Source organism: Bos mutus, chromosome 16 (assembly GCF_027580195.1).
Source record: "Bos mutus isolate GX-2022 chromosome 16, NWIPB_WYAK_1.1, whole genome shotgun sequence".
Classification (NCBI taxonomy): domain Eukaryota; kingdom Metazoa; phylum Chordata; class Mammalia; order Artiodactyla; family Bovidae; genus Bos; species Bos mutus.
Window position 1 is genome coordinate 31,376,502 of NC_091632.1, and position 19,418 is coordinate 31,395,919.

Here is a 19,418-nt window from a genome sequence, read left to right on the forward strand (position 1 = left end):
ACGCCTATTTACCCTTTCCCTGCCCAGCTTCTAATGGTTGGGAACTGAGGGGATGCAGCAGAAGTTTGAGAAGGGGCATCACAGAAACTATCCTTAAAAAAAAACATTTTTTTTTTTTTCAGTTCATAAAAGCCACTGAGAAAACCCCCCAGACCATTTACAGAAAAGAGTACGTCCCTTTCCCAGGCCACAGACCTGACCAGATGTCCAGGTGGTACAGCAAGAGGACAGTTGAGGTAAGAGGGCTCAGGGTCCCACACTCTGCCTGGCCCCCTCCCAGTGCTCAGGAGACACTAAACAACCAGATTCTTTCTAGGTTCAATTCTCTCTTGGGGACACAGGAGTGGTCTCATTAATACCCTCCCCAGCCAAGCACGGTGCAGGGAGGCTGCTGATATCATTTACCCTTATTCACTGGGTGGGCAGATGTCCACCTGATCTCATGCAGGTGGCATTTCCCTTTCTGGGTATCCCAGCACTTTTTCTGGGCCATTTTCCCCATCCTTCCATACCCTTCCAACAGGAGGTAGGCAACGGATGTGTGAAACAAACAAAGGTTGATGTTGAGTTAGGGTAAGTGTAGTCAGGAACAACACAAGGCACTCCAAAAGTGAGTAGTTTGATGTTTGCATAGACAGTGTTTGTATAATATTACCGATGGCCAAGCATCCTGTTCTTTTGTATGAAAAGTCAAGGGCCATTCAGTTTGCTGTCACTCGTTGAGTGTCTACTTGTGAGTATGGTTGAGTTCCAGGCTGCCAGAGCAGGGAGCAGAGCACTGCAGCCTCAGAACCTGTCTCCCAGGTGTGAGACCACACATTTGAGACATTTATTAAATTAGGTGAGAGAGTGTTGAAGCTCAGAAATCCTGGCCCTTACAGAAACAGGAGAGAGCCTCCTCTTATATCAAGCCTTGAGGGTGCCACCCACTAGGCTCAGCCTGGGGAGAATAAGCTGGTGAGTGTTCACCCACTGGGTGCACAAGTATGCCCTTTTCTCACTACAATCTGGGTGCTACCCCAAGCTCTTCTTCTGCCAGTCTGCTGCTTATAGAGGTGATGTCTGTCCCCTCACTTCTACCCCACATAACCCTATTGTTGTTGCTGTTGTTTAGTCACTAAGTCGTGTCCGATTCTTATGCAACTCCATGATCTGTACCCTGCCAGGCTCCTACATAACCCTCAGTTCAGTTAAGTTCAGTCATTCAGTCGTGTCCGACTCTTTGCGACCCCATGAACTGCAGCACACCAGGCCTCCCTGTCCATCATCAACTCCCAGAGTTCACCCAAACTCGTGTCCATCGAGTCGGTGATGCCTCCAGTCATCTCATCCTCTGTCGTCCCCTTCTCCTCCTGTCCCCAATCCGTCCTAGCATCAGAGTCTTTTCCAGTGAGTCAACTCTCCACACGAGGTGGCCTAAGTATTGGAGTTTCAGCTTTAGCATCAGTCCTTCCAAAGAACACCCAGGACTGATCTCCTTTAGAATGGACTGGTTGGATATTTTTGCAGTCCAAGGGATTCTCAAGAGTCTTCTCCAACACCACACTTCAAAAGCATCAATTCTTCGGCACTCAACTTTCTTCACAGTCCAACTCTCACATCCATACATGACCACTGGAAAAACCATAGCCTTGATTAGATGGACTTTGTTGGTAAAGTAATGTCTCTGCTTTTCAATATGCTCTCTAGGTTGGTCATAACTTTTCTTCCAAGGAGTAAGCGTCTTTTAATTTCATGGCTGCAGTCACCATCTGCAGTGATTTTGGAGCCCCAAAAAATAAAGTCTGACACTGTTTCCACTGTTTCCCCATCTATTTCCCATGAAGTGATGGGACCAGATGTCATGATTTTAGTTTTCTGAATGTTGAGCTTTAAGCCAACTTTTTCACTCTCCTCTTTCACTTTCATCAAGAGGCTTTTTAGTTCCTCTTCATTTTCTGCCGTAAGGGTGGTGTCATCTGCATATCTTAGGTTATTCAGGTTTGTCCCGGCAATCTTGATTCCAGCTTGTGCTTCATCCAGCCCAGCGTTTCTCATGATGTACTCTGCATATAAGTTAAATAAGCAGGGTGACAATATACAGCCTTGATGTACTCCTTTTCCTATTTGGAACCAGTCTGTTGTTCCATGTTCAGTTCTAACTGTTGCCTCCTGACTTGCATACAGGTTTCTCAAGAGGCAGGTCAGGTGGTCAGGTATTCCCATCTCTTTCAGAATTTTCCACAGTTTATTGTGATCCACACAGTCAAAGGCTTTGGCATAGTCAATAAAACAGAAATAAATGTTTTTTTGGAACTCTCTTGCTTTCTTGATGATCCAGCAGATGTTGGCAATTTGACCTCTGGTTCCTCTGCCTTTTCTAAAACCAGCTTGAACATCTGGAAGTTCACAGTTCACGTATTGCTGAAGCCTGTTTTGGAGAATTTTGAGCATTACTTTACTAGCGTGTGAGATGAGTGCAATTGTGCGGTAGTTTGAGCATTCTTTGGCATTGCCTTTCTTTGGGATTGGAATGAAAACTGATCTTTTCCAGTCCTGTGGCCACTGCTGAGTTTTCCAAATTTGCTGGCATATTGAGTGCAGCACTTTCACAGCATCATCTTTCAGGATTTGAAATAGCTTAACTGGAATTCCATCACTTCCACTAGCTTTGTTTGTAGTGATGCTTCCTAAGGCCCATTTGACTTCACATTCCAGGATGTCTGGCTCTAGGTGAGTGATCACACCATCGTGATTATCTTGTTCGTGAAGATCTTTTTTGTACAGTTTTCCTGTGTATTCTTTCCACCTCTTCTTAATATCTTCTGCTTCTGTTAGGTCCGTAGCATTGCTCTCCTTTATTGAGCCCATCTTTGCATGAAGTGTTCCCTTGGTATCTCTAATTTTCTGGACGAGATCTCTAGTTTCCCATTCCATTGTTTTCCTCTATTTCTTTGCATTGATTGCTGAGGAAGGCTTTCTTTTCTCTCCTTGCTATTCTTTGGAACTCTGCATTCAGATGCTTATATCTTTCCTTTTCTCCTTTGCTTTTAGCTTCTCTTCTTTTCACAACTATTTGTAAGGCCTCCCCAGACAGCCATTTTGCTTTTTTGCATTTCTTTTCCATGGGGATGGTCTTGATCCCTGTCTCCTGTACAATGTCATGAACCTCCATCCATAGTTCATCAGGCACTCTGTCTATCAGATCTAGTCCCTTAAATCTATTTCTCACTTGCACTGTATAATCATAAGGAATTTGATTTAGGTCATACCTGAATGGTCTAGTGGTTTCCCCTATTTCTTCAATATCAGTCTGAATTTGGCAATAAGGAGTTCATGATCTGAGCCATAGTCAGCTTCCAGTCTTGTTTTTGCTGACTGTATAGAGCTTCTCCATCTTTGGCTGCAAAGAATATAATCAATCTGATTTTGGTGTTGACCATCTGGTGATGTCCATGTGTAGAGTCTTCTCTTGTGTGGTTGGAAGAGGGTGTTTGCTATGACCAGTGCGTTCTCTTGGCAAAACTCTATTAGTCTTTGCCCTGCTTTATTCTGTATTCCAAGGCCAAATTTGCCTGTTACCCCCAGTGTTTCTTGACTTCCTACTTTTGCATTCCAGTCCCCTATAATGAAAAGGACATCTTTTTTGGGTATTTGTTAGTTCTAAAAGGTCTTGTAGGTCTTCATAGAACTGTTCAACTTCAGCTTCTTCAGTGTTACTGGTTGGGGCATAGGCTTGGATTACTGTGATATTGAATGGTTTACCTTGGAAACGAACAGAGATCATTCTGTTGTTTTTGAGATTGCATCCAAGTACTGTGCTTCTGACTCTTTTGTTGACCATGATGGCTACTCCATTTCTTCTAAGGGATTCCTGCCCACAGTAGTAGATATAATGGTCATCTGAGTTAAATTCACCCATTCCAGTCCATTTTAGTTCGCTGATTCTTAGAATGTCGACGTTCACTCTTGCCATCTTCTGTTTGACAACTTCCAACTTGCCTTGATTCATGGACCTAACATTCCAGGTTCCTATGCAATATTTCTCTTTACAGCATCGGACCTTGTTTCTATCACCAGTCACATCCACAACTGGGTATTGTTTTTGCTTTGGCTCCATCCCTTCATTCTTTCTGGAGTTATTTCTCCACTGATCTCCAGTAGCATATTGGGCACCTACTGACCTGGGGAGTTCCTCTTTCAGTGTCCTATCATTTTGCCTTTTCATACTGTTCATGGGGTTCTCAAGGCAGGAATACTGAAGTGGTTTGCCATTCCCTTCTCCAGTGGACCACATTCTGTCAGACCTCTCAACCATGACCCGCCCATCTTGGGTGGCCCCACAGGGCATGGCTTAGTTTCATTGAGTTAGACAAGGCTGTGGTCCATGTGATTAGATTGACTAGTTTTCTGTGATTATGGTTTGTGTGTCTGCCTTCTGATGCCTCTCACAACACCTTACTTGGGTTTCTCTTACCTTGGACGTGGGGTATCTCTTCACAGGTGCTCCAGCAAAGTGCAGCCGCTGCTCCTTACCTTGCATGAGAGGTATCTCCTCACTGCCGCCCCTCCTGACCTTGAACGTGGAGTAGCTCCTCTTGGCCCTCCTGCGGCCGCGCAGCCACTGCTCCTTGGATGTAGGGTAGCTCCTCCCGGCCGCCAACCCTGACCTCGGGCAAGGGTAGCTCCTCTTGGCCATGCTTCTGCACGGTCCGTCACAGCCGGTGCACTTCTGCTGCACGGTCAGTCGCGTAACCCTACCTCTGCTTAAATTCTGGGTGAGGGATGGATATTTACCAGGATGGAGCATTTTAGAACTGGAAGGGTCCCAAGGGATTGTCCAGCTCAACACTCTCATTTTCAGATAAAATGTGCCCAAGAGTGGTGAGTGTCTCATCTAAAATCTGTAGCTTGTCGGTAAGGCACTGAGCAGGGGCTGATCAGCAAATCAAACAGTCAAGCAAGGAGGTTCCTCAGATCTTGTTTTATCATCTGCTAGAGTTGACTGTTCATCTACCTTGTACTGCAAGGAGATCAAATGCGGTAATCCTAAAGGAAATTCACCCTGAGTATTCACAGTAAGGACTGATGCTGAATCTCTAATACTTTGGCCACCTGATGAGAAGAGCCAACTCACTGGAAAAGACCCTGACACTGGGAAAAATTGAAGGAAAAAGGAGAAGAGAGTGGCAGAGGATGAGATGGCTGGATAGAATCATTGACTCAATGGACATGAGTTTGAGCAAACTCCAGGATATAGTGAAGGACAGGAAATCCTGGTGTGCTGCAGTGCATGGGGTAGCAAAGAGTTGGACACAACTTGGTGACTGAACAACAGCAATGACAACTTCTGCATCTGGAAATTCATGTTAGGATAAACAGTGTCAGATTTTCAGTTCTGTGTTAGCATCCCTGGTCCACTGGCATTCCTGGACCATACTGGTGCTGCATGGGGACCATCCTGCATGGGGCTGCCAACCACTAGCATTAGTTTGCACCAAAGACACAAATACAATTTTATTTTATTTTCGTAGTTCTTTTATTTATTTATTTTTTTACAGTGTTGTGTTGGTTTATGCCATACAACATGAATCAGCCATAATCATACATATATCCCTTCCCTCTTGAGCCTCCCTCCCATCCCCTTATCTCTAGGTTATCACAGAGTGCCAGACTGGGCTCCCTGTGTTACATAGCAACTTCCCACCAGCTGCCTATTTTAAAACACATGATAGTGTATATATGTCAATGCTACTTTCTCTATTTGTCCCACCCTCTCCTTCCCTCACTGTGTCCAGAAGTCCATTCTCTACATCTGTGTCTTCATTCATTCTCTGCAAATAGGCTCATTAATACTATTTTTCTAGATTCCATATATATGTGTTAATATGTTATATTTGCTTTCTGCTTTATTTTTTACAAATTTATTCATTTGTTAATTGAAAGAGAACTGCTTTACAGAATTTTGTTGTTTTCTGTCAAACCTCAACATGAATCAGCCATCAGATCAGATCAGATCAGATCAGTCGCTCAGTCGTGTCTGACTCTTTGTGACCCCATGAATCGCAGCACACCAGGCCTCCCTGTCCATCACCAACTCCCGGAGTTCACTCAGACTCACATCCATCGAGTCAGTGATGCCATCCAGCCATCTCATCCTCTGTCATCCCCTTCTCCTCCTGCCCCCAATCCCTCCCAGCATCAGAGTCTTTGCCAATGAGTCAACTCTTCGCATGAGGTAGCCAAAGTACTGGAGTTTCAGCTTCAGCATCATTCCCTCCAAAGAAATCCCAGGGCTGATCTCCTTCAGAATGGACTGGTTGGATTTAAAAAGCAACTATTAGCCTAATTGAAACAAATATATGGGAGCTCTGGAAAACAAAGGTCTACAGCAAAAAAATCAAATGCCCATACATGACCACAGGAAAAACCATAGCCTTGACTAGATGGACCATGGTTGGTAAAGTAATGTCTCTACTTTTTAATATGCTGTCTAGGTTGGTCATAACTTTCCTTCCAAGGAGTAAGCGTCTTTTAATTTCATGGCTGCAATCACCATCTGCAGTGATTTTGGAGCCCAGAAAAATAAAGTCAGCCACCTTTTCCCCATCTATTTCCCATGAAGTGATGGGACTGGATGCCATGATCTTAGTTTTCTGAATGTTGAGCTTTAAGCAAAATGCTCTCTGAAGAGGCCTTACAAATACCTGTGAAAAGAAGAGAAGTGAAAAGCAAAGGAGAAAAGGAAAGATATACCCATTTGAATACAGAGTTCCAAAGAATAGCAAGGAGAGATAAGAAAGCCTTCTTCACGGATCAGTGCAAAGAAACAGAGGAAAACAATAGAGTGGGAAAGACTAGAGATCTCTTCAAGAAAGTTAGAGATACCAAGGGAATATTTCATGCAAAGATGGGCTCAATTAAGGATAGAAACAATATGGACTTAACAGAAGTAGAAGATATTAAGAAGAGGTGGCAAGAATACATAGAAGAACTGTACAAAAAAGATCTTCACAATCAAGATAATCACGATAGTGTGATCACTGGCCTAGAGCCAGACATCCTGGAATGTGAAGTCAAGTGGGCCTTAGGAAGCATCACTATGAACAAAGCAAGTGGAGGTGATGGAATTCCAGTTGAGCAATTTCAAATCCTAAAAGATGATGCTGTGAAAATGCTCCACTCAACTTGCCGCCAAATTTGGAAAACTCAGCAGTGGCCACAGGACTGGAAAAGATCAGTTTTCATTCCAATCCCAAAGAAAGGCAATGCCAAAGAATGCTCAAACTACTGCACAGTTGCAGTCATCTCACACGCTAGTAAAGTAATGCTCAAAATTCTCCAAGCCATGCTTCAACAGCATGTGAATCGTGAACTTCCAGATGTTCAAGCTGGTTTTAGAAAAGGCAGAGGAACCAGATATCAAATTGCCAACATCCGCTGGATCATCAAAAAAGCAAGAGAGTTCCAGAAAAACATCTATTTCTGCTTTATTGAGTATGCCAAAGCCTTTGACTGTGTGGATCACAATAAACTGTGGAAAATTCTGAAAGAGATGGGAATACCAGACAATCTGACCTGCCTCTTGAGAAATCTGTATGCAGGTCAGGAAGCAACAGTTAGAATTGGATATGAAACTACAGAGTGGTTCCCAATCGAGAAAGGAGTATGTCAAGGATGTATATTGTCACCCTGTTTATTTTATACCCTTGGCAGATGTATTAATCATGTTTTAAAATTTTCTGTATTTAATGACACTTTGATATTTTAGGGACCTTGCTAATCCAGGCGAGGCTCTCCCTCCCAGGGCTAATTCCTAGGGATAATACAGAACTTGCCTGCCATCTGCTTTTCAGATGCAAACTAACCAATTCACAGCCCATCCCTCCAACCACCTCCTTTATCTAAGGCTCACATGCTAGGCCAATATCTCCCACTCCAGAGCCAAGCACTGACAACCAGAGATACCCTGGAATTATTGGAACTTTGCAATCCTACACCTCTCAAACTTGCCCACCCTGCCTTGCCCATACTCTGTTGGAAGTGCCGACTTAAAAATATAGTCACAACCTGAATGTAAAGAGTTATTTTATTTGGTGGAAATGTTTAGGACTCTGAGCCTGGGAGACAGCATCTCAGTAGCTCTAGGAAAAATGCTCCAAGCAAGCAGGAAGCAAGTAAGGCTATATTCAAATTTGCAACAAAGGGAGCAGGCAGTCTGAACAACAGAGATCAAGTATCAAGTTAAGGAATTTAGCATTCTGTGTATGGGAAGGTGTAAACCCTTTGGCTCACTGAATCCATTCCTTTCATATGCACCTCAGCTATCTGGGGCCAATCCTGTTTTCTTGTTTCCCTTGTTTCTTGCATTCCCCTGAACTCCTCAGGAATCACCGTTGTGGGGAGGGGAGGTAGTGGTAGTGGCAATATCTACTGGATCAGTTTTGAGAGCATTTTGAGAGCCCTCATTTACATTTGGAAGGCAGGAATTATTGATGGCTGTGATATCTCCTGTTAATCAATATGGCAGGAGATATTTTCATTTCACAGGAACCAGAACAAAGACTCTGGACCATGCTCTCTTCACTCCTTCCGTCTCCTGACTCATCCTGGTGCTTCCCATGTGGCCCTGTGAGATGTGACATGCCCCTTCTCTTAGGAATTGTAAGTGATAATCTCTTCTTTCAAAGGCAGTTGTCTCAGACTTCCGTGGTGGTACAATGGATAAGAATCTGCCTGCCAATGCAGGGAACACAGATTAGATCCTTGGAATTAGAGAAGTTCCACATGCCATGGGGCTCTTAAGCCTGTGTGTCGCAACTCCTGAGCCCTCATGCTGTCACTATTGAAGCCAATGTGCTCTAGAGCCCATGTTCTGCAACAAGGGAAGCCACTGCAAAGAGAAGCCTGTGCACTGCAACGAAGAGTAGTCCTTTCTCGCTGCAGGCAGAGAAAGCCTATGCACAGCAATGACCTACAGCAATAAAAAACAAGCAAACAAACAAACAAACAAACAAAAACAAAGGCAGTCCTCTCTATGTCAGCTTACAGTCGTTATTGTTGCTCAGTTGCTAAAATGTGTCCAGCTCTTTGTGACCCCATAGACTACAGCATGCCAGGCTTCCCTGTCCTTCACTATCTCCAGGAGTTTGCTTAGATTCACGTCCATTGAGTCAGTGATGCTATCTAACCATCTCAGCCTCTGCCACCCTCTTCTCCTTTTGCCTTCAGTCTTTCCCAGAATCAGGGTCTTTTCCAATGAGTGGGCTCTTCGCATCAGGTGGCCAAAGAATTGGAGCTTCAGCTTCAGCGTCAGTCCTTCCAATGTGTGTTCTGGGTTGATTTCCTTAAGGATTGACTGGTTTGATATCCTTGCTCTCAGGAGTCTTCTCCAGCACAATTCGAAAGCATCAATTCTTCAGCACTCAGCCTTCTGTATGGTTCAAGTTTCACATCCATACATGACTACTGGAAAAACCACAGCTTTGACTATATGGACCTTTGTCAGCAAAGTGATGTCTCTGCTTTCTAATACTCTGTCTAGGTTTGTCATAGCTTTCCTTCCAGTGAGCAAGTATCTTTAAATTTCATGGCTGCTGTCATTATCCACAGTGATTTTGGAGCCCAAGAAAATAAAATCTGTCACTGCTTCCACTTTTCTTTCATCTATTTGCCTTGAAGTGATGGGACTGGATGCCATAATCCTCATTTTCTGAACGTTGATTTTTAAGCCAACTTTTTCTGACTGAAACAAAAATCTTGTCTACATGATCAAGAAGGCAGGACTGTGCCCCAAACCAAGAGAAACAATAAGAAAATCCCTCCTGGCTTCTCTTCTTCCTGCGCTGTGTTGCCTCTTCAGAACTTCCCTTGGTTGATGGGAACCCCTGGGTGATGGGAACTTGCTTTCCCTGACCTCAGAAATATACTCCAGACATCCAGATCTGATGATGTGGATCTTAGGAACTCCGGCTTAATGTCTGTGCCCATCCCCCTTGACTTCCTCTGGCATTGTGATCTGACTGGTTTATGGAGCCACCATTTGAAATACTGGGTGCAGCCAGTGTATTTAGGCCATAGCAGACGTGGACCTCCCCGTCTGTTCCAGACAAGAGGAGGAGCCTGGGAATCCACGTTATCCTCCCCTGTAAATCAGACCAGGCCTCTAGGATTCCCTTTTAGGATTAAGAGGATTTTCTTAAGAAAAGCAGTGATTTAGGCAAATGTCCCAGTGTCAGGAGAACACGGCTTTCTTCTCCCTGTAATTTTCTCCACCAAAGAAATCACTCGCTGAGTTTCCAGCTGAGGGAGACTTAAATCCTTTGCAGGAGAAGGCAATTTATGGAGCATTCTCTGACTCTTCCCATAGTAACTGATGGAAATAGAAGGTACAGATGTCAGGCTCACCGTATAGCATCCTTCACTTGCCTTGGAAATAGACACCTGGATGGATGAGACTCAAGACAAGTCAAAGGGGGTAATTTCAGATCACAGGGGCATGCAATGAGATAGCACAGGCTCTTCGTGTTCAGCTGGGTGTCTTGATTTTTATTTCAATGTGTCCCCTTAGTCATTTTCAGGGTGAGTTGACTTCGCTGGGGGCCCCTCATACAGAGACCTGACTGCTGCCAAACTGGGGTGTGTCTTTGAAGGTGAGCTGTGTCGTGGTGGGGCAGACAAGTGTGTCTCCCACTGGTGCTCCCCAGGGCTCAGGCGGACACATCTCCATAGTGGGGACCCTCTCCATCAACACCACAGACTGCATACTGGGCAGCTTCTGCCTCCAGCCACAGCCAGGTGGATGCCTTGCTCCGACTGGTAACACATGCACTGTGTCTGTCTTTCCAGGGGCTCCCATACAAACACCTGATCACCCACCACCAGGAGCCCTCACAACGCTATCTGATCAGCACCTACGACGACCATTACAACCGGCATAACTATCACCCAGGCTTGCCGGAGCTCCGCACGTGGAACAGACATAAGCTGCTGTGGCTCCCAGAGAAAGCCGACTTCCCTCTACTCGGTATTTTTATCTTTCAGGATCATCCCCTTTACTGGGCTCTAAGGGGTTCATAAGCACATAGGGCTGAGGTGTGCCCATCTTAGTGGGAGGACCCAAGCAGGTGACCCTGACTCCAGCAGAGCATTAGAATGAGAAGGGAAGGGAAGAGTCCTGTTTACCCCCCAGGTCACCCACCCTCTCCCTGTGATGCTAGATGATGTTGCTGTGTGATGAAGCCCTCACCTGCAGCAGCATGTTTACCTGGAGCACAGGTGATAGAGAGCAGCATCGCTGCACACTCAGATCCATCATCTACTTCATCAACACCGACTGAGTATTCCCCAGGCGCCTGTCCTATTGAAGCACCCAGGGACACAGCAGTGACAAGTAGGGAGGAATTCCTGCCCTCAGGGAATTTATACCCCAGTGAAGAGACATAGAAGATTTCATCGAGGGGGACACATGTACACATGGCTGATTCTTGTGAATGTATGGCAAAAACCACTACAACATTGTAATTAGCCTCCAATTAAAATAAATTAATTAATTTAGAAAAAAGAGAAGATATTATCGATGAATAAGACAACCTAAGATCTAGTAAACACTATCATATTGGACTAGGATATGTGGTACATAGAAAAGAAAACCAGCGGGTAACGGGGAGAAAGTGAGGCAGGTATGTTGATTCTCATTTGGGGGGGATGACATGGGATGGTCTTTGTGGAGGAGATCTGAGTTGAGAAGGAGGGAGCTATGCAGGAACTAGGAGGAAGAGTGTTCTCGGGGAGGGACGGCATAGCAAGTGAAAAAGCTTCACATCAGGGGTAGAGGAGGTCCAGGTAGGGGCTCACCAGAGTGTGGATTGTGTCCTTCCTGCAGAAACAAGACTTTGCTCAGATTTGCTGGGAGAGTGACTTGATCTGACATCCATTGCAAGCTCCCACCACACTTCACTCTTATCTTTCTGCAGTTCTACCCTTGGATATGAAGGGATATAGGGTAGAGGGCGAGCTGCTTGTTACAGTGCATTTCTCTGTAAGAGTTTCTCCTGCAGATCACTCTCCCAAGCGCATGCTCTTCCCAACTGGGCCGGGTCAGTGAGTACCCAGGAGGTGATGGGGTCATGCTCAATCAAGTCTTTGAGCTGAATTGTCCAAGGTCTCCAGCAATGTCTGGTCCCTCCTGAGTAACAGGAGGCAAGCCACACACTGAGAATTTCAGGGGTTGGCAGGACCAGCACTTTCTTGTAAACTTCTGACCTGAGTTCGATCCTTGGGTTGGGACGATCCCTGGGGGAAGGAAATGGCAACCCCCTATAGTATTCTTGCCTGGGAAATTCCATGAACAGAGGAGCCTGGTGGGCTACAGTCCATGGGGTTGCAAAGAGTTGGACACAACTGAGAACGCACCTACTACTACTCTCTCCTCTCGGGCACACTGACAATCCAGGTGCCTGGTCCAGCGGCCTGGGGAACCTCCAGAGTCCAACCATTCATTCTCCCGTCCCGGGGATGCTGGCCTCCTCCTCTAAGCCTCATTCACCTGGATTCTGGTTTGTCTTGCAGGTCCCCCTACAAACTACGGACTCTACGAACAGCTGAAGCAGAAATGGCTCCCACCACCAGAGGCCACCCTCAGAGAGAGCATTTACACTTCCTCCTACCCCAGACCACCAGCAGGTGCCATGTCCCGGAGGGAGCATGCAATTCCTGTGCCTCCCCCTCGCCTGCAGCCTGTCCCACACTTCTGAGATCTGTCACCCCATCACAGCACAGGTGGGGCCACCTGGAGACCCACCTGGAGACCACCTGCCAGGCAGCAGGCAGCTGCAGATACACCCAGAGTTTTAAATCAAGCTCACCTGAGGGGCCTTTGAAATCATGGTCTGTGTTTTATGGTTCCAGTCCTTCCTCTAAACCTACAGGTTCCTTTCTTTTTCATCCCACAAATAAATCCTTTGCCACAAGGTATCACATGTGTGCAGAAGAGACACTTGTATGTCAGGAGAAATGGAAGGACCCTTAAGTTCCCTCATTTCACACAAGGGAAAACTGAGGCCCAGAGAAGTAACATGATACCGAATTCTCACAACTTGCTACTTACTCTCCAGGAGTAAATTTTGTTGAATGAATGACTGATGGGAGAATAGGGAATAGAGGAAGGTTGTGGTGAAGACGCAAGGGACAGCTGAGCTGGAGCCAGGTGGCCTCCTAACGCCTCCTGCACCTTCCATTCATCCCATAAACCTCCCCTGGACCATGGTCAAGCCAGCCTCTGGCCTCAGAGCCATCAATCCAGCAGGAAAGGGATGTTACACAAATACTGATGTGAAAGGGTGATGTCAGGGGGGTAGGCTCACAGAGGTGGGGAATCAGTGGGCCAGTGGGGTCCTAAGAGAGCTCCCTGAGGTGTGTTGAAGTAAAGGGGTGCATGACAGCAGTCCTGGGGGCCATGAGGACATGACCTGGTCAGGGAGGGCTTCCCTGCAGAGGAGACATTTAGGCTGAGACTAGAATGCTGAGAGGGACCAACCAGGTGCAGGGACAGGTAGAAAGGGCAGCAATGGTGGCTCAGGCTGCAGGATGGCTTGTGTGAGGCTCCAAGTTGGGAAGGAGCCTTGCAGGTTAGGTAAAGGCCCAGAAAGTTCTTATTGCTGCTGAAACAAATACCGTGAACTCAGTGTCTTAGAGCAACACAGATTTAGTCCCTTCAGTTTAGTTCAGTTCAGGTGCTCAGTCATGTCCAACTCTTTGCAACCGCATGGACTGCAGCATACCAGGCTTCCCTGTCCATCACTAACTCCCAGAGCTTTCTCAAACTCATGTCCATTGAGTCGGTGATGTCATCCAACCATCTCATCCTCTGTTGTCCCCTTCTCCTCCTGCCTTCAATCTTTCCCAGCATCAAAGAGTCGGTTCTTTGCATCAGGTGGCCAAAGTAATGGAGTTTCAGCTTCAGCATCAGTCCTTCCAGTGAATAATCAGGACTGATTTCCTTTAGGATTGACTGGTTTGATCTCCTTACTATCCAAGGGACTCTCAAGAGTCCACTCCAACACCACACTTCAAAAGCATCCATTCTTCGGTGCTCAGCTTTCTTTATGGCCCAATTCTCACATCCATACATGACTACTGGAAAAAAAACAGAGCTTTAACTACAGCTCTAAAAATGAAAAGTCCACAGGAGACTCCGGGGGCTTTAGGGGTGAGTTATTTCCTTGCCTTTTCCAGCTTCCAGGGGGCACCTGCATTCTTTGACTCCTGGCCTCTTCCTCCACATCCAGAGACTGCGGCGTAGCATCTTCATTCCTGTCTGTCTCCCTCACTAAGGACGCTGTGAACACATCAGGCCCACTGGATAATCAGCGTCATCCCCACATCTCAAAATCCTTCATCACAACTGCCAAGTTCCTCTTGAATATAAACAGTTTTATTCACATAGTCCAGGGATGAGGATGTGGTCATTCTAGGGGTGGGCATTTTTTCATCTGCAGCCTGGACACCAGGCAGGAGTTCTCTGGGCTCAGTACATGTTTCATTCCTTAGACCACAATTCATGTAGCTAGTCTTTTCCAGGCATTTGAGAAAGTGGAGGGAAAATGGTTGGGGATGGAGGTGGGACTGAGTGTATTCCAGAGTCTATGGCTGCCCACATGTGATCAGCGTTCCATGACCTTACACACACACACACACACACACACACGCACACTCTGAAAAATGGCTGTTAACACTGCAGTGACCAGAAGTACTTGAGCTGGATTACTGAGCATTCAAGAGTCAGACTAAAACAGTGCTATCAGATTAACAGTTAGGCTCACCCACCTACAGCAGTGGTCTGTTTGGTGAAGGATTTCCTGACCTTCTCTGACGGAGTGTAAAGAAGGGCGGAATTGAGCCAGAGAAGATCTTTTTCCTACATCCTTGCTTTACCTGGACTCTCAAAAAAAGAAGCCTCAACATCTCTGGCGGGTGTGGTGGAGGTTGGAGGAGCTACTTCCTAAAATGCCATTGTTGGTCCCGCCCTCTGAGTTTCTGGATCAACAGGTCTGCAGAGGGGAAAGAAATCACTTTTAGAACAAGTTCTCAAGCGATACTGATGCTGCTGGTTGGGGGACCAGACATTGGGAACTACTGTAGAAGATGGAACTACTCCATTTTTATTTTATCTGGGCGGTTTCTGGAATAACAGTTTCTTCAGAGAAAACAGCAAGGAAAACATCTGAACCTCATGCTCTTCCATGTTTCCTCGAATAAGACAGGAGCCTATGACTCCAGTATTTTATTAGAAAGCTCAGAAGGGGCACCACACTGTTGGGCACTGGGACAGAGCACTGACAAGCAGAACTTCCATTTCCACCACTTGCAGGCTGTGTGCCTTGGAGGAAGTCACTACCCTTCTCTGAATCTATCTCTCCTGTACTGAATGGGTACCATATGATCTCTAACTCAGATAAAACCACTGGGCCCAGAGCTTGATGCAGAATAAACCCTCCATAAACATCAGGGCTATTGTTTGACACTGGAAGACCACAGGCCTTTGCAACAACCAAGGCCACGGCGACAACCAGAATCTGAGGCAGAGACCCACGTGCTAGCCAATTCCTCTGCCAAGATGCGATGCTTTGACTGTGGAAGCCAGCATCTTAAAAGAAAACCCTGGGTGCACCCCACGACCCACTTTCTACAGTTTAGCCTACTGGCTGGGACAAGCCTGCCCTCTGGCGGCGAACTTGACAATTATTTACAGTTGGTTATGGCTTCAGGGTGGAGAAGGCAATGGCACCCTACTCCAGTACCCTTGCCTGGAAAATCCCACAGACGGAGGATCCTGGTAGGCTGCCATCCAAGAGGTCACTGAGAGTCGAACACAACTGAGCGACTTCACTTTGACTTTTCACTTTCATGCACTGGAGAAGGAAATGGCAACCTACTCCAGTATTCTTGCCTAGAGAATCCCAGGGACGGGGGAGCCTGGGGGGCTGCTGTCTATGGGGTCGCACAGAGTCGGACACGACTGAAGTGACTTAGCAGTAGCAGTAGCAGTAACAGTATGGCTTCAGGGTCAGGGTTTCTCTGTGCTGTGCTGTCACTTCAGTCATGTCTGACTCTTTTCGACCCTATGGATGTAGCCCACCAGGCTCCTCTGTCCATGGGGTTCTCCAGTCAAGGATCCTGGAGTAGGTTACCATGCCCTCCACCAAGAGATCTTTGTGACCCAGGAATCGAACCCTCGTCTCTTATGTCTCCTGTATTGGCAGGCAACATTTTTATAGTGAAAAAGTTGGCTTAAAACTCAATATTCAGAAAACTAAGATCATGGCATCAGGTCCCATCACTTCATGGCAAAAGGATGGGGAAACAGTGAGAGACTTAATTTTGGGGGGCTCCAAAATCACTGCAGATGGTGACTGCAGTCATGAAATTAAAAGACAGTTGCTCCTTGGAAGAAAAGTTATAGCCCACCTAGACAGCACATTAAAAAGCAGAGACATTACTTTTTTTTTTTTTTTATGTAGAAAAGCAATTTATTCCATTATAAGCACTTAACACAGTTAGTCAAGGAGAGTAACAGGCCTGCTGGTGAAACAGGTCACCCAAAATAGAGATGGTATCAAACTAGTGGTCAAGGACTAACTCCTTAAAAAAAAAAAAGCAACTCTTATCCAGGATTAATTTAATTTTAAAAACAAATACAAGCTATTGGTTCACTCTTCTCAACTTAACTGGACAGTCTACCTGTGGTATAACTGTCAGGTAAAAACATACATCTTTACAACTTGGTGGTCCCAAGTTTTTTTAAAAAACCATTTCACAGAAAGGAAAGAAATAATATGAAAACAGCTCAAGAAATACACTAACACGCAAAAATATATGGGGAAGGAGGAACACATTGTTTTGACTTAACTGAAGAAACTGAGAGGAGACTGGTCTATGTAAGGAAATGTGCATCCTGGAAAGTTCAGCGTGTAGGAATTTGTATGACTTGAATCTCCCCTATTTCCTGAATAAAAACAACATCTTGTAGTATTTATACTTCATGGCTCAGACACCTACCCCACTTAGCTCTATTTCTTACTCACTCTAACCTTTACTTAAATGAGTCTGAAAAACTTGGGGATATAGCATAAGAAGAAAAATAACCACACACAATATTCCCCTTTTTGTGGCTACTTTTAGACTCTGTTACTAGAAAATTCCTAAAGAAAATTTAAATATAAGTCTGTGGCTTTGCTGAATCAAGAAGCCCCCAGTTAATATTTAGAAAACACCTTCTGTTTGGACTAATAACATTGTTGATAGAACTTATTATAGAGGGATAACCAAAGTCTGTGTCTCAAAACCAGTGTTAAATCAATCTCAGAGTTGAGAGGAAGAAAAGGGGAGTCTAAAAATCACAAGTGCAGACATGATCTAAGATCCTTGTCCTTCTGGATCCACGCTTCCTTCAGGGTCTTCATCATTATAAATGTTCTCAGCCATTTGCCACACTTGCATGATATTGTCTTCTGATACAGAACAAATCACCCAAGGTTCGTTGGGATTCCAGGAGAAATCAGATATCTTGGCAGTGTGACCACCATGAATAAACAACAACTCTGGTGGCCCATCTTCTGCATCTTCTGGGGATTGTTCCTCTCCAATTTTACTTAAATCCCAGACATTCAGTGTACGATCAGTACCACTGGAAGCCAAAATAGTCTCATTGTGAGGCGACCACTGAACCTGGAATATTTCATCCTTATGTGATTCAAAGGAATGCAACTTAAGTTTCAGATTTCTCAGATCCCACAGGGCAACAGTCTTGTCAGCTGATCCTGTGGCAAGAATGAACTCACTATAAGGATTGAAAGAAAGGCAGTTCACTTCAGCAGTGTGAGCATCAACTGAGTGGCTTGGTTTGGAAGTATTGTTTGAACGAGTATCCCAGATCATGAGTTTCTGATCATCAGCAACCGACCCAAAGAGGGACTCATGGAGCAGATGCCAGGAGACATCCTCCACTACTGCCGTGTGCCCTGTGAAGATAGTCTTCGCATCCACAACTTTCCCTTCCTTTGGAACAGCACTTATGTCCCACAGCCAGATGGTGTGGTCATCTGAAGCACTCAGTAAGTGCCCACTGAGATTTGGGTTCCAAGAAAGCCCATAGCCTTCCTTCTGATGTCCACGGAGACGCAAGTCTGGGTTGCACTCTCCAGAAGGGTCTGGTTTAGAAGGATGTTTTGTATAGTCAAAAACAAGAACATCACTGGATGGAGTCTTTGTTGCAATGATGCAAGGGTTCTGGGGCATATAGCGTGCCCTGTTTACCTCTCCTTCATGGTTGATCTTGATTTCTATTTCAATTTTTCCACTAACCGAGCCAAAACCTCCAAATTCTCCTTTTTCACTGTCGTAGTGTGAAGCATCAAACTGAGCATCATCGTTAGGGAGCTGCACGCTGGCTATCACAAGGTGGTTTTGCTCATCTGATGTGTGTGTCCCCAGGACAAGTCGATGAGTACTGAAATCTTTCCCTTCTGGTCTGGTTACATCTGGAAGCCACTGTGCAGTTAGGCTAGGTCACTCCAGAGCATGGGTCATCACCAAATCGTAAAGAAAAGGGGTGTTCTTTTTCCATATTTTGTATTCTTCGTTGATCACACGTTCCTCTACTGCGTCATCAAAGGCTGCTTCCTTGTCCGCCATGGCGGGTAGGCAAGCCGGCGGGGATCCCGGGGTTGAGCGTTCAGCAGAGACATTACTTTGCCAACAAAGGTCCGTCTAGTCAAAGCTATGGTTTTTCCAGTAGTCACGTAAGGGTGTGAGAGTTAGACTATAAAGAAAGCTGAGCACCGAAGGATTGATACTTTTGAACTGTAGTGTTGGAGAAGATTCTTGAGAGTCACTTGGACAGCAAGGAGATCCGACCAGTTCATCCTGAAGGAAATCAGTCCTGAATATTCATTTGAAGGACTGATGCTGAAGCTGAAACTCCATTACTTTGGCTACCTGATGTAAAGAACTGACTCATTGGGAAAGATCCTGATGCTGGGAAAGATTGAAGGTGGGAGGAGCAGGGGATGACAGAGGATGAGATGGTTGGATGGCATCACCGACTCAATGGACACGAGTTTGAGAAAGTTCTGGGAGTTGGTGATGGACAGGGAAGCCTGGTATGCTGCAGTCCATGGGATTGCAAAGAGTCTGAAATGACTGAGCAACGGAACTGAACTGAAGCTATGGGAAGTTCTTAGGGTATGCAATTTTTCAGAACAATGAAGGCCAGCTGAACAGGTGAAGGCAGCTTACAAGAAGATGGTTTTAAACAAGTTGTTCCCTTATCTGCTGTTCTGTGACACAAACTCGAGAATTTCTGTTACTTATAAGCTTCTGTTAAACCTATGTGGTGGGTTTCATTTCAATAAATATTGGATCCATGTAACTTTCACTTC

At 45.5% G+C, this 19,418-nt stretch overlaps 1 protein-coding gene and 1 pseudogene across 2 annotated transcripts in view; one reads left to right on the top strand and one right to left on the bottom strand.

The window, feature by feature from the left end:
* CFAP107 (cilia and flagella associated protein 107) overlaps positions 1-12,992 on the top strand; it is a 30,127-nt gene extending 17,135 nt beyond the window's left edge. Inside the window, exons 2-4 of one of the 2 annotated variants that reach the window (XM_005890840.2) lie at positions 123-236; positions 10,828-11,005; positions 12,550-12,965. In XM_005890840.2, the coding sequence (XP_005890902.1) occupies positions 123-236; positions 10,828-11,005; positions 12,550-12,734 (477 nt within the window). In that variant the 3' untranslated portion in view covers positions 12,735-12,965. Of the gene's footprint in view, positions 1-122; positions 237-10,827; positions 11,006-12,549 lie in introns of both variants that reach the window. The other variant, XM_070384453.1, reaches the window with a different exon arrangement.
* Positions 12,993-16,591: 3,599 nt separating this feature from the next.
* Positions 16,592-18,707, bottom strand: LOC138991252 (histone-binding protein RBBP4 pseudogene; annotated as a pseudogene).
* Between the last annotated feature and the right edge of the window lie 711 nt (positions 18,708-19,418).